The sequence below is a fragment of the Chelon labrosus genome (assembly GCF_963514085.1).
Source record: "Chelon labrosus genome assembly, chromosome: 20".
NCBI classification, from domain to species: Eukaryota; Metazoa; Chordata; class Actinopteri; order Mugiliformes; family Mugilidae; genus Chelon; species Chelon labrosus.
Genome location: NC_140353.1, coordinates 14,469,301 through 14,484,951, shown reverse-complemented (window position 1 = coordinate 14,484,951; position 15,651 = coordinate 14,469,301). Strand labels below are relative to the sequence as shown.

The 15,651-nt window shown below is 41.6% G+C and overlaps 1 protein-coding gene across 2 annotated transcripts; it reads right to left on the bottom strand.

Moving 5' to 3' along the window:
• Positions 1 to 4,568: 4,568 nt before the first annotated feature.
• Positions 4,569 to 15,372, bottom strand: lin52 (lin-52 DREAM MuvB core complex component). Of its 2 annotated transcripts, none has more exons than XM_084569103.1 (6): positions 15,034 to 15,074; positions 13,418 to 13,492; positions 13,289 to 13,326; positions 13,091 to 13,157; positions 12,849 to 12,932; positions 4,569 to 4,928 (listed from the first exon to the last, which is right to left on the bottom strand). In XM_084569103.1, exons 1-6 carry the CDS (start codon positions 15,050 to 15,052, stop codon positions 4,873 to 4,875), a joined length of 339 nt encoding a protein of 112 aa, XP_084425229.1. In that variant the 5' UTR covers positions 15,053 to 15,074; the 3' UTR covers positions 4,569 to 4,872. The 2 variants fall into 2 exon arrangements, with proteins under 2 accessions (XP_084425229.1, XP_084425228.1); XM_084569102.1 differs by lacking the exon at positions 4,569 to 4,928 and adding an exon at positions 10,159 to 11,642 and having other exon boundaries at positions 15,034 to 15,372.
• Positions 15,373 to 15,651: the final 279 nt, after the last annotated feature.

Below are 15,651 nucleotides of genomic sequence, written 5' to 3'. Positions count from 1 at the left end.
GGTGTCTTCGATGCTCCTCTGTAAAAGGCCTGTTTTCTTATTCTAGCGTCTCATCGGATGGTCCCCAGCGCATGATCCTCTGTGTAACACACAAGAGTCTTTTAGAAAATGGTCCTTTTATCCAACAGGTCCATCCCAACAAGAGGCAGGAGGCGGCAGCCAATCAGCTGCAAGGATTGAGGATTCCTGTGGATCATGGATGCATTATACGCCCTCTCCAATACATATCTGCATTTTCCCGAGGACTGTATGGATGAACGAGGAAGGGATTAGACTATAGAGAGGAAGGGGTGAAGGAAATAACTCTCTTCAAGGCTGCAATCTGCCGGAAGGAACGAGCGATGCAACGCTAAAAACGAAGACACTGGAATGAATGAAATACCCAACAGATAAGGAGCATTACAACTACAACAACAAACACCACGCCTGTTATATACAAGCTACCTAATTCATTATACAAATGTTCGTTAGAGAGTGAAATGAACCGCCTATTCCACTCCTCTTACTCGCCTTTGAAACGGTGCATGTTTAGAAAATTACCTACTGTTTGATGAATAGTTTACACATATACACAAAGAGAGAGAGAGCTATGATCTCTCTGCCCAACCACTGGCTCAAGCGAATGGATAATTGATCTCCAGATGCTTTGGGAAACTCATCACACGCGAATCAAAGGCCCTCCCAAAAAAAAAAAAAAAAAAAAAAACGACAGCTGGACGTTATGGAGCCAGTCTGCGCTGCGTTAATCCCACAGCAGCCCAGACTACACAGATTAAACCACAGGGACGTTTCCACGGAGGAGATGGGACATGAAGTATAGGAGCATCCACACAAATGAAGAATAAACTAATAAGCCTCTTCATTACAATGTAATAATAGTGATAATGGTGCTATTTTTATTATTATTATTATTAGTTGGATACTACTGCTATTAATGATAATATATTTTAATATGGTGGATATGGTTTTAATGTTTTTTTTTTCAATAATGTCAATAGGCCTAATTATTATAATAACAGTTTATTTAGTTAATTAATTGCAGAAATAATATGTTTATTCTGGGATGTGTAATTGTCTTTACATTATTTTAGTTTTTTATATTTTCCTTCTATAAAGCCATTTTTTTCGAAAATATATATATATATTTTTCCCTTACAACTTAAACTAAATTAATTATTTAAATAGATTATATGAGTTTCGATTGCATGCAGGTTTCCTACATTGGCCCAAATAATTTGGAACAAAATGAGGATTGCTCTGATTTCTGCAGAGCTGGCGCAAATCACTTCCGCTTACTTTGCGCGCACTGCGCCAGTGAAGGAAACTTTCGGGTAAAATAGCAAATATGAAAGCTGGGGAAATCGGCTCGCGCATCTGGAGATTAAACAAGACCACAAGTCTGAAACTACTTGAGGATGGAAGCAGATCCTCGACCTGCAAAGTCAAATTTCATATCAGTGCGAAATGAGCTGCTGATTAAGAGGGAGAAAAATATTGCTGCTGCAATTAGAGGTTGGCCAGTTGAAAGTAATTAGGGCCTAGTTAGTGGAAATTCTATTAATGAAGAAATCGATGTTATTAGGATATGCTAATGACACATCAGCCTGTTGGGATCGAGCCATTTATTAACATGGAGGGGTGGGAGTGAGAGCGACCCGTCAATTACAGTGGAGTTAGTGCCCCCTCTCAGCTATAATCTGTATACTTTCCCTGTTTGTTTGTTGACAGAGAAACACTTTCTCCTTTTAATAATCCTGCGAAAATGGATGCAGGCTGATTTACATGCAGGGGAGCGGCTGCCTAATAAGGCTCTAGATTAAGGGAAGATTTAGTTCAGTCATTCGTGTAGATTGGGTTGCCCATCAAAGACCTGCAGGATCTGACGGTTGGAGATTAAAAAAAAAAAAAAAAAGGCAAAACAGCTGTTGTTGTTTTTTTTTGGTTTGTTTGTTTATTTGCACCCACCAACCCCAGCCAGCGTCATTTCTCTGCTCTTCCTGCACCCCTCCTGCTACTTCTCTCCTGGTTGTTTAGGCCTGATGGAAAAAAATTAATGAAATTATAATAATTGGGAAAGAGGTGTGCTCAAATCTTTGGGAAGTAGTAACCTTCAAGCAGGAGTGAAGTCTGCCGCAGCAGGTCAAAGTCTGATAAACAGCTGCAAGATGTAAACCGCCCACTATAATGCATACCAAATATGATATTCTGCTGATGTGAATGAATAAAGCCGGAGATGCGTTTGTGGAAAATGAACATTTACGTGAAGGTCACACGCTGATGTGCTGAATAGAAACATCACTGGTTTCATTAAGTCAGCCGCAGCGCATTTACACACAATCATTTCTCAACAGGTCACATTCATCCTATATAGAGTTTTTATTCATAGGGCTTTATCTTTTATTATTAGGTTTAACCCAATCTAACTGATTACTCACTGCCTTACTGTCAAAAATAAGAAGAGAAACCTCTTGTGATTCCAGCGTGAGTGACTAAAGCTGCATCCTCGGTGTTGAACACAGGGTGAAGGCAACTTGATGACAGCACACATGTAGAGCCGAGTCAGGGGAAAAAACCAAAGCACAGCCGGAGCCTGTGCTTTCCCAAATCACTTACAGGGCGCGATGTGATGCGGCGCCCACCCCCTTCGCCCTCCTCCCCTTTGCTCCCCAGCGCAGAAAGAGTTTGCAGACCCCGCAGCTTTCTCATGGCTCCTCCACAATGGCATGTTTGGTAGCTGCCCGTCGGCATTGCTTAATTAGGCGAGGAGTTGATTAATTTGCTCTAATTGACAGCTAATTTAAGGACTCGGGGCACATCGGATTGACGTTTGTCGGGGCGCAGAGGCTACTCGAGGTCAGGGGGCAACGCGGTGCGGACTCGTAGACTCGGAGTGTTTTTCTTTCTCTCCCACCTCTGCGGGGAACCGGCCCCGTTTCTCGAAGGGGGCTGCGGGGCCGCAGGGAGGCTGCGGGTGACGGGCCGCCACGCAGTGCGCGCAGCATATTGAGGGTGTCAGGTCGCTCGACGCGTCAACGCGCAGCGGACCAGCGATCAATGTTAGCCAGTCAGCAGCAACAAGTGTCCACATGCAAGCGGTTCCGGTGCTAGCAGGGCGACCTTTCAGTGTTAAATGTTTGAAAGTGCAATAAAAAGCAGTTTCACATGGAATTCACCCATTCTGTTAAAATGGCACGACTTTTAGAAGACACTCTTTCCAAAGGCTGCAGTGCTGGAACTTGTCGGTGCAAATTTGACTTACTTGTAGTTTACTGGACTATTTCCATGTCATGCGTTTCTTACTTTTTGTTTCGTATTATACAGATTACACATATTATTTTACTTAAACTTAAGTTTTCTCGCTGTTAAGCAACTATAAAGGTTACTTATATATGAACAATAACAGCCCATAAGCTATAATACGTACAATTTTCATGCAGGACATGAAAAGGGCCTGAAGGATCTCAATGACCTTTGTTTTCTTTTTTTCCTACAAACTACAGAACACTTATGTTGCCAGGTTTGATGCTATTAATCCTTTCTATTTTTGTGATAATACCAGGATACATGTTTGTAACACATCAAAAAATATTTCATATTATAATAAGCTATTAAGTCTCTGTTACAAATTAAAGTTATAATACACGTTATTAAAGGACAATTGAGAGTTAGGTAGGTGGTGAAGTGTAATAGGAACACTTAACTATAAGTAGCATTATATAGATATTAGGTTAACAGCATCAGATCATAATTAGATTTAACGGCCCAGAGAAGATTTGTTGTTGCTACATGTATGTTTGCTCCAAACACACAAAGTTGTACAGAGCCAGACATAATGCTAAGTTCCAGCCTCCCCAAACTCCTGCACGTCCCAGGATCCTGCAGCAGCACACACAGAGGAAGCCACTATTTGCAGGATTGTATAAATAATCTATATTTTTTTTTTCATAGGGGTGAGCCAGGGTCCGCGTGAGAGGCAGGGGGTGAAGCCACTGAGGCAATGGTGGCCTCTGTCCGTGTGAATCGGAAAGACGATTAGGGGCTTATTAGCGGCCCGGGGAGAAGTGTAACTTGTTGGGAGTGAGCGGCCAGAGCTCCAGCGACATCTCCAGCCGAGAACAGTCCGAGGCATTGTCTTACCTAATTATGGCGGATGGACTTCTTTTTGTTTCCCATTCGGCATGCCTGTCTGATTCTCTTTTCGCCTGGCCGCTAGCTCCAACAATGCTGAAGTGTGCTAATTAGAAAAGAAATGGTCCTAGTAATTATGTCAAGTCTTATTAACGGCGATGACAATGAGCAATATTATTTTTACGCAATGTTTTGTGTAGGGGACCCTGCTTCCAATGCTCATTAAAAGGAAAACATGCCCAGACAGCCGGGAAAGCACTCTCACGTCGGAGCTCCTTACTCGTCCACAGCAGAGAGGTGCGGCACTTTGTGGAATGGCAGAGGCATGAAGTTATTGCCCTAATTAAAAGTCTCTAAATGTGCATCATCAGAGGTAGGTGCTTTGGCTTCAAACTTCATCACCTAAACGAGACTTTGAATAAAAGTCATTCATCTTCTCATTTTAAAAGTTTATTATACAATTCCACAAACTGCAAAATATGTAAATCATGTTTAAAAGAGAAGTAAGAATAAATAGGAAACGCATATGAAGGTAGGTTGACAGAAAAGTAATCCTTTTACATATCTGGAGGACAACAGGTGCACTGGATTGTAGATCTCAGCAGTGTGAGAGCATTTCAGTCCAGTTTCTGGATTGAATGCACAGTCTTTGAACTTTGTTGGGAAGCTCTGAACGTGTTCATAGCTTATTAATCAGAATCACCTTAAAGTCCCAAATTCCTTGTCGCTTGAAACAAAGACTTGTCACTTCTTAGGCCTCTCCAAGATGTTCAGGAACTTCCCTCTGGTCATCTCCCTCGCTGGAAAACAAACAAAACAAAACAACATCACAATTTTACACATTGAAGTTAAACTACAGTTTTCTTAACAGGTAATCCCTAAATCAATATTGTCTTTTTAAGAGATCGAGATTTTGATTCATGTTTTATAAGTTGGTAAAGTCAGAAATAAGCAGTCAGTCCAACACAACATTTGCCTGCAGCTCCAACCACTTCAGAGCAGTTGGTTAGTAATTCAAAGCAGGTATTTAATATCCGCAGTGTCACACTGGGAGGCAATTTATATGAACATCTGTTCATTCAGGACATGGAAAACAACATAAAATGGAGACGTAGCTACCAAAGAGCCTTGTGATCGCATGACTGCTGTCTCAATGTGGTGAGGTACAAGTACTCAGACCTACGCATCCATGAAAATGTGTATTCGTGTGTGTGCGAGTTACCAAGGCGTGAGAACAAAGGAACAAACTGTGTGAGTTTGGGATATGGCCATGTGTAAAATAAGACAAGTAAGGTTGAAGATGAAGGACAAGTAAGTAAAACTAATAAGGTTCATCAGTTAGCAGCACTTTAAGTAGTCTAACTCAACCTTCGTGTAATAATCTGGATACAACTGTATTCCCTTCTCTTCCATCCTTTTTATTTTATTTTCTCTTTTTTAGTATTTTGTCTTATCAGGAGGCTGACGTTTATGGCAGGAGATAAAATTTATACTTCACAGGATGAGATCAGATACCCATTTAAGGTGTGGTATTACAATAAAAACAGACTTTTAGACTAGCCATTTAATCTGAAACATGTCAAATGAATGAATTTATCTTATCCTTGTGCCAATATATGACCAAATACAAACACAGTAATATATTGCTTGTTATGATATAAACAAAAGAGTATCTGAACTTGCTGAAGGCCATTTATGAAGGTAGTTTTCACTGCTAGAGTAGTTATGTCTGAGGCTTTTCTGTCAAAGACAAACGTGACTATTGAGTCTCCAGGGGCTTTCCTATAGTCCCATCCTAAACCCTGGAGAGGCAGCATCCAGGTACAAGAATTACTCTTTGTTAAAGATAAGAAGAGATCAGCCGCTCATCTCCACTACAGTGTTTATGAGCTGCAAAGCTGGGTACGCCTCAGCAGCTCTATTTAACAGATCTAATATAAGAATACAGAGCAGCAGAGAGAGGACTATTTAAAATGGACGTTAAGCTGAAAGTAATACCTGTAAGAAAAATGTGATTAAGGCCTCAACTGGCTGCTGTCTGCCTGTGCTGGTGTAGAGGGGGCCCTGCCCACTGCGGCTAATGAAAAAGCCGGTGCAGTTAGTAATTTAGATGAGTTGCCCAAGGTGGAATGATAATGGTGCATCTGGGCGTGGGGGCCATGTCACCTTGAGGTGTCCATCATTAGGTTAAAGATGATGCTAATTGGAATGGGATGGATTCATTTTGCACTTTGCTGTCTCTTCAAATCACCCCAAACAAAGTCATCAACAGACCCCTGGACATGCATAGGGGGCTTTAGATTGAAATGAAGCTATGAAAATTAGGCGAGGGAAAGCAATTACACTGGGATGACCCTAAAACTGCCAGTACGCTGGTGTCACTTTCCTTTCTGGAGCAGTAGCACAAGGAGCGGCGGCAGCAGGCTAGCAGTTAATATTTTGGATTTTAAAGGTGTTATGCTTCTGTCTCATGTTATCACTTTCTCAATCTCTTGATGAGCCCAAACTGTAAAACAGATCAAGGATGTGCCGTGCCACTCCTCCAGAGATTCCTCGCCCCGCTGAGTGTCTCATTAATTACGGTTCAGTTCAGCCTCCACCTAACCAGGAAGAAACTCAAATCACTGTTATCAGAATGTCAAAGACCCCATTAAACATAAATCAGTGATCAATTTATAATATGAGGCTTTCCTTTTATGAGAGGCTGAGAGCATTAACCCACATTTGAGGAAAAAATCATTAAAGATATTCACCAACTAAATTCTGAGTAGTACTGCTGACTCTGTCTGCAGCCCTGCCAGAGGATCTGAATGGTTGCACCAAGCAGCAGGATCCAGGGCTGAAAAAATTTAAGGCAAAGTGCCAAAAACGTTCTCAAATGGCCATTTGAGACTGGCACCAAGAATGAGTCAATCCCTATAGACCCCCACATTAATATGTCTTTTAATCCAATTCCCACAATCATGACAACTGTACAGAGACTGAATTTGTAAATCATGCACCTATTAAATAATATTAAGACTTAAAATCACTTTGAGTGACCCAACAGGTTAGTAGTTGTCTGTCTAGGTGTCACTCACACAACTGAGCTTCAGTCGTGCTCCACCACTTCACCCATTTCGGAATTAGCCAGGAGAAAGTCTGGCACTGCCACAATGGGCTTCAAAACTGCTCTTAAGGGTTCCTAAGGATGAAGGCACAGAGTGGGGTCCATCTCTACATACAGTCAATGTGCTACACCTACTTTAAGTTAAATGCTAGCTAGACCAAAAGAATGTGGAGTAGGTGATGGTGCACAAAAATACAAATCAAGGGTCAGACTGAAATAAGGTCTACTAAATGTTATGGCAATTCATCCAACAGTTGTCAATACACTCCACACGTTGCATTTTCCATCCAAACCTTTCAAGATGTTTCATTCCAAAGGATTGACTAACCGACATCAGATCTACTATGCGATGCTTTCAAGATTGCAATCATGATTTGAGACAAGCAGTTGCAAATGTGCGAACTGCAATTTGTTTTCATTAGGCGTGAGTCCACCGGTGTACGTGAAAACCTTGTCTGCTAAACATTTTTCATTTATATTGAAATGAGCCAATGTGGTAGCTTATTCTGACTCAGAGTAGCCAACCAGATGAGATCTGTTCTGAAACTTTGTTCAAAACTTTTTGTTGAGTATAACTATTGGAAAGGACTGTGGTCCTACACTGCAAGCAGTGGTGAATAAGCTGGAACATGTCATAAATGTATTAGGTAAGCTAAGTCTATTTATTACCGAAGCATCTGTTAGTAAAAGAGTGAGCTTGGATGCATAAAAATTTCAGTAATGGGAGACAGTGCTCCGAGTAATTAATTAATTAATTAATAAATAAATAAATAAATAAATAAATAAATAAATGCATGCTCTGCCTTAAAGCCATAGAATGGCTGTGGAAAATGTTTTACATTCAAGTTAATGGTAAGTGATCTCAGTTAAAATCTGCTACTTGTCAAGATGCTCTATTTTCATTTTTGTTTTTTATTGAAATCATTTAATCTAACAAATTATTTATAAAGTAGTTTTGTACATCATTCACTAAGTAAGTCTTCTGCCATAAAATGCAATGGCTTTTGTAAGACACGCGTAAAGAAATGAAGACAGAAAAACACAAAAGTACACACACAAGCACCTACACACATGCTTTGTCATACACTCAGGGAGATCAATACTGATTAGGGAGACTTAGAGATTTGTTTAGTTGATTAGAAAGGTCAATTACTAATTTTGCACTAAGTTAATCAGCATCTTGTTAGGACTGCCATCCATACTAAATGACACCTTATGGATTCTGTGGGCCATCGCCTTGCCCTGTTGATTTGTTTCAATCTAATTATCATTTAACTCCAACTGTTCAGATATTTTATCACAATCTACAATAGTACTTCAGAAAAGAGTGCCACCAAATACAATATATTGTAATTTTACCTAAAACAGACATTCCCAACTGAATTCAACATTTTCTTTTATTTAACCCTTTGGATGTGGATTCAGGTCTGATTTGGTACACTGCACAAATATTAACATACTGTATATCTACAGCTAAATATGCCAGAAGACTACTGACTACTATTGAATATGTTGCCTTCTATACTATTATAGAGCCTGCACTGTTGCCACCCAAATGTTTCTGCAAATTTCTCCTCCACACTGGTAAATCATTTTCATTTGGCAATTCCCAGGTGCCTCAAATGTAAATGCAGAGGAAACGCGGTGGTGTAACATCTTACTTTCCCCTCGTTTACGGCAAGTGATCTGGGTGTCATTGTCACAGCCTGCTCCCAGCCCCCACCGCCGCTCCCCTGTGTATAAAATGAGAGTAATCATCACCCCTCCTTCAAAGCTTCACCCCACCCTCTCCCAATGGCACGCTCCCTGTGCGCCGCTGGACCCCTGTTAGCGGCAAAGACAGATGACCACCTGGGTTAACTGGAGTCGTGGACCCTGGCCCTGACTGCCCCAATTCACTTTCATTAAGAGTTAAGAGGACTTATCTGACCCTCACTGCCCATCTCCGAGAGCTGCTCAGCTATTACGGGATGTAAGCTTTATTTAATGGATTTAACATCCACTTTCGCCGCCCTCCTCCCAGGGGGGACGAGGGAGACACAGAGGAGATGACACGCACAAACACTCAAGCATGGAAGCACTTGGAGGCACAAATATTCAGCCTGCGCGCCCACCCAACACCCCCGCCTTGCAACACATACACCTGACGCTCATGTTTGTGTTGAAAATTCAATTACCCACTTATTGATACTTCACAGGGATATTTAAGATGCAGACACGAGCTGTGATTTCCCAGGGGAGCCACTGGTTCCTCTTTATGTCCCAACCGAGAGGGCCCTCCCCTCCTCCCCTACCTCCAATGCATTTTCGCCTGGCTGACACACACACACACCAAAACAAACACATCTGCACCTCCCAACCCCTGCCCCAGCCAATGCCTGTTCAAGAGGTGTCCTTATTAATAGGCAATCAGTCAAAAATCATTCATTAAAAAGCCTAAAAGGTTTTACACCCGCACTATGATTAGCTGGGAAAGAAAATCCAATGAATTCCTAATGCCTTTATGGAAATGAGGTGTCATTTCCGATCTGCTCAGGGAGGCGGCAGGCAGGCAGGACTGAGGAGCGGTGTGTGCGCGCGTGTGTTTGTGTGTTATGTTCTGCTTCTTTCTTCCTTCACACAGCTCTAACACTGATCCTGTTGAAGATATGAGCAAACTCTATCAGATACAGTTGCAACCTGCTGCAACATGGAGGAAGATGTTCACGTTATTCTGTTGCGAAATGTGTGTGGAACTATGCAAGTAAAAAATTGTACCCACAATAATCTGAGTGACATCTCTGTGGGACTCTAGTGAGAACTAACCACATAGGGCCCTAGGCTACTGAACTTTAAGATGATAACAACAATCAAAACTGAACCATACTAGATCCTTGTTTGACTTTCTTTACTCAAAAGGTACAATCTTAAAGGAGACGTTGTGGTGCACCTCCACTGAGATGGTACCTCTTGCCATTCATCACAAGTATGAGCCCTTAGACACACAGGGGAGACTTGAAAAGGAGAGCACGGTGAAATAGCAGAGGTGAGGAGGAGAAGGAGGAAGAGAAGTGGCAACGGTAGTGGGGAGGCATCCCCTGTTCCTCATTCAGCAGCTGTCAGCTCAGGCACTTCATAACCGCCCGCCCCGCGGTCAGCCCGGCCTGATGGATTGATGGAGGCACATTAGCACTAGTGGGGCCCAGTGAATGCAATCATATTCAGCACGGGCATGCTTCTAATAGGCCGGAGATTGATCCTGAGGGTGAGGAGGAGGTGGCGGTGGTGAATGGGCGCCCATTAGAAACTGTCAGGACAGGGTAACCTTCAGTGTCACCTTCATACGGGCAGATGCAACAGGGGTCAGACTGGGTATATGCTGGATGGCATCGTGGCAAAGGAGAGGTGTAACGGAAGCCACAACAGGTGGTCGTACCAACAAAATGCACTAATTGGTGCAGTTATTACTGACAAATTAAAGACTTTGAACCATTTTGTCTTTTAATAACCAGGTGAAGACGACTAGGATACTTTTTTTGTTAGTCTAGGGGGTAGGCAAGAGTTGGGTTCCACTAAAGGTGACAAAATATAAAATAAGATACAGTATCTGTAATGTTTCACATTGATATCCATTGCTGAGTGGCACTGTTATCAGGTCATGACGTTACTCAATCATTTAAGTGACAAATACTGTAGTTGCTTGTGAGATAGGATCTAGAAAGCAGTCCAGACTTTGCCTAATTAACTGTACACCCTAGAAAGGCAACTGTTAAATGCTACAATCAGTTGTTCTGAGTCCACAAGTGTGAGGGTGCCAAATCCCACCAACTCCCACCAACCATGTTACCAGTCGTCTCAGTAGCAGAGGCCCTTCAGCACATCCCAGAGGAACACTCAGCTTTCAATTACCTCCAATAACAGCACTTATCAGAGTCCTCAGCTTTCCCCAGAGACTCAGGGCTTGATGCCTGCGCTCAGCGGCCCACGACAAGGGCATTCATCACGGGGCGGAGTAACAGCTGGGGCCTGAGGAAGAGGCACGCGTCAACTCCCTCTGGGACTAACGGGGCCAGCGTCACACAGCCATTTTTGGGGGTGCTGATAGGAGGAGGAAGGGGGTACCCTCTATTCACATTCATGTTAATGCACACGCACAAATGTGAGTATGCAGCAACTTGTGCACAGTGCACACAAGAAAAAGCAGGAACCTACACTAGTATTGCTTAGGTGTTTTCAGGCACAGAAGAATGTCTGGTTGAGGTCCTTCTTTTCACTGCAGTGGGGTGTGTGAGTTTTCACTGCTTGATTGTGCTCTGCCCATTAACCAGCTCCCTCTTTAATGGTCCACATGTTGAAGGGGGAGGGGCAGTAAATCCTGTCCCCTGCCCTCGCTCTGCCGTGCCTCTACGGAGTGTGTTTACGGGTACTGAAGAGTGCACAAACATGATGAAAAAGTAGCTGAGATTTACAAGGCCTCCCCTGACAGCCAGGAAAAGGAGAAAATTAAACCAGAGAGCATTAAACAGGCACCGATTACAGGGCTGCTCTGACACCAATAATAACCATCATTGTGTCCCGTCATCCCGAGGTACATGACATGATTGCAAAGCCTGCAGTCCTGCACCTATGACAGCTAACATCTTTATACCAGCCAGATTACACGCTTCTCCTGGTTTGGGAAAGTCCAGGAGATTATAATTTTTTTTATTTTTTTTTCATATCAGCAAAATGAATTTGCAACTTACAGCCTTTGCAGATCCACGTAGGCTTTCTGGCTTTCTTTAGCCAATTAACGTATTGTGTATTTAATCATGTGTAAATCAGACGACTGCTGCAAATATTTGACATTTAAATTAGTAAATTCCATTTTTATTAATTTTCCACTAATGCATGTTTTTATTTTTATTTATTTTTTATCCAAAACCTCTTTTACAAACGACTGTGCTCAGATTTGCCCTTGTACAGGCATGCTGGTTAAATTTAACTGATGTGGAAGACAAACCCACCATGCATGTTTATTTATATATCCCATCCCAGTAATATGAGCACTTAGCTACATCTCTCTAATCCACACTCCACAAGGATTATGACAATGGAGGCAGTGTGGAATGGATTAAAAAAAAAATAGATTTTGCATCCATCAAATGCTCGAGCATTTGTTGTCCGGGCTCTTGTGGGCATGTCCTTGTTTCTTACCTTTTCCATTTAACAAGATTGACCTAAATCCATTATTTAAAGACCTGAAGATCGGCTTATTTCTGCTGTTTGACCGGAGAGTTGATTTTAAATTGCAAAGTTACAACTTCCAACATAATCTGTTTGGTCTTTGGACAAATACATGTAAGCCTATGTGAAGTCAACCTGTTTTGAATATGAATGTGAAGACACTCAAGGATCAAATCTCCAGCAGCCAGACTGTGAAGCAAAACAACTTTAAAGGCTATGAGCACCATCTAGTGGCAACATGCGACCACAATTCAAAGAAGCTTGTTATCTCAGCACATCTGTTTTACAGCAGTCACTTGTCACTCTGTTTTAAATAGGCAGCAATCACATTTCTATTGTATTAACATTTACCTTTTTAAGGTTGGAACAACAAGTGTAAATTGCAGTGTGTGTGTCATGTACTTACACTCCTCCAAGCCCAGCTGATAAGCCAGATTTTGAAGTCCTTTGACCTTTTCCATCAGGTTGGCTGTGGTGAGACTACCCAGCTCTACAACAGGATCCATAAAGAAAGCTCTTAATGTCATGTAACCTTTAGCTGACAGGATTATACTGTATTTTAGATACACACACTCTCCAGTCTTTTAGTTTAACACCAACCATTGCAAGAACACGGAAAAACTTTCAAATAACAGCATTTCAACCAACCTTTCAACATTTCAATGTCTTCACTCTCCAGTTCAGCCATCCACTTGGGGGGCGAATTGGTGATGGGCTGTGTTAAAGATACAACAAAGGCCTCAACAGATGACAGATTTACAGATCACGCCTACTGTATATAATTTATAGTCCATATTTATTTATCTACTTTGTAAATCAAAGCTGGCCACGGGCAATCTAACTCACATTTTTACATGATGCTGCAAATTCTGCAACTCCGGGCACTGCATAAGGGATTACAAGACAATTAAGGTTAAACATAATATAAGACCTCAGTAACCTACTTACAGAAGAGCTGGGATGATGCAAACTTACACTGCTCTGGCCACAAGTCCGGTGACGCTCTGTCCAGCTTCTCAAAACTCAGCAGAGAGGACTCAAAATCATCACCTGTCAAGATACAGTAAGCATTCTTCTTTTTAACATAATAAATGCACACATAAAAGGTCCTTCCAGATATATTATAATGGTGGAGTTCCAGAGAGAATAACAAATGAACAGTACTGACTCCACAGAGACCTTTTACTAAATTAAAACAGCACAGTGAGACAGAAACGTCCCATTTCAATCACTACAGTATTTCCACATCTTTTTCCAGCGGTTCACTTTTAGTAGGCAATCTTTTAATGACATCCTCTCGTTGGATATTCTGCTGTGGTTAAAGCGTGTGGCCAATGAAATGCAACTGTTCAGCATAACTGAAAAACAAGCATTCAAAGAAATCCATCAGTGGCTGCATGGTGACTATAAAGTAATCAGTTACTATTATTTGCTTGACAATAATTTCTTAAATTTCAGGCAATCACCTCACAAGAGAAACAAAGTGCCTGTGGAACGGCTGTTTAAGAAGAAAACTATAATAACTTGTACTGTAAATAAATTAGATATGTTTGGTCTAACATGAAAATGAAAAACTTTTCTTTCTTCTTCTTTTAAACATTATACATTGTCCATATTACATCACATATTGAGGGAAAATGATACAACAATAAAGTGGGTATCATCATGGAAGAAAAACTAAACAGCAACTGAAGTTTATATTCACATAGATCATTCTAAATCTCCTTTTCCACATATTTTTAGTAAACATAACTGCAGCTATACAGTCCACAGCTACATTATTTGATACATCAGCATGGTCGTCAACTATCTTATACAAAACATGTGCCATAAAGTTCAGCTTTTATGGACTTTGTCCAAAGCGTGTGTCTTCAAATACAGGTTAAGAATTTAAATTATAGTTTAAAGTGGTTTAGTACCAGACTGAATTATGCTCACAGGTGTTTCTGTTGTTTCTTTCCCGTTACCACCTCAATCAGTGTCAACGAAAAACAGTAGTTACATACAGCCTTAAAGTTTTTTTTATTTTAATTTATGTATTAATGACAGAACAGCTGTTGTAGGCTGCATTAGACTAATGGTGTACCTGATAAAGAGGCATCTCAGTGTCCACAATTAACTGTAGGGGAGTTTAGCTGTGAACGTGTACAAAATATCCCAGTTGTAAACAATTTGCGTACGTTGAAAACAACTGAAAGAACCTTGGCGTTAAACACTTTCGTTGTTAAGAAACAAAAGCACTGAAAACGTTATAAACGTAATGTAAATTTATTTCATGTGTACGACAGCAGCAACCTTCCGACAGACGCTACCGTATGTTTTTAGCTAGCAGCAGCCTCACTGTGAGCTCTGTACGGCAGGTTCAAGACTGCAGTCTCCTGTGCTTCCCTCTACAACACTGGGGCTAGTGAAGGCTGTGGCCAACGGAAAAAACATCTCCAAACAGTCAAAATACAGCGCAAACATGAGTGTTATGTCGCCTCTGTGTGTTCGAGTAAGACGGCGTTACAGTCGCTAACGGTTTACTGAGCGTAAAAATGTCTAATTTACATTTTATACACAGCGGAGCAGGGTAAGGAATTAGAATTTACCTCCATTTGGAGACGCCATCTTCAGAATGAACACGTGACGAACGGCAGCCAATGGCAGCAGCCGTATTTGGAGTTGACGTGCGTCAGTCATGGCGTCAGTGTTCTTCACAAACACACCGCCAGAGGGCCAACTGCCTTATAATAAGAGCATCAATCCAGCGTCAAGGTGAAGGAATAAGTATAAAAATACACTTTTGATATTATGCACCAGGCATTTTGTGGTCTGATGTGTGGGTTCAGTTCCTACGATTCCTACTGAGAGCAGAACCGACTCCTTCGGATGCATGGTAAATTCACACAATGAACTACACTGATCAGCCCCAACATTAAAACCACTGACAGAAGTGAATGACAGTGATCATCTCATGACAATACAATGTTCTGCTGGGAAACTTTTGGACCTGACATTCATGTGGATGTTACTTAGACACGTACCACCCACCTAGACCAGACCAGGCACCCCTACCCCATAGCAATGACACTCCTTGATGGCAGCAGGATAGAGCCTGACACAGGAACACACACAAAAACAGTTTAAGAACAACTCAAAAAAACATGAAAAACAGCACAAGGTGTTGACCTGGCCTCCAAATTCACTCGATCACAAACTGATCAAGT

Excerpts from the sequence above, each read along its gene's own strand:
- lin52 (XM_084569102.1), bottom strand. The coding sequence starts at position 15,124 with ATGACTGACGCACGTCAACTCCAAATACGGCTGCTGCCATTGGCTGCC. Across the intron at positions 13,493-15,033 it reads GATGGCGTCTCCAAATGGAG|GTGATGATTTTGAGTCCTCT; the intron begins GTAAATTCTAAT and ends GTATCTTGACAG. Across the intron at positions 12,933-13,090 it reads AGACATTGAAATGTTGAAAG|AGCTGGGTAGTCTCACCACA; the intron begins GTTGGTTGAAAT and ends ATCCTGTTGTAG.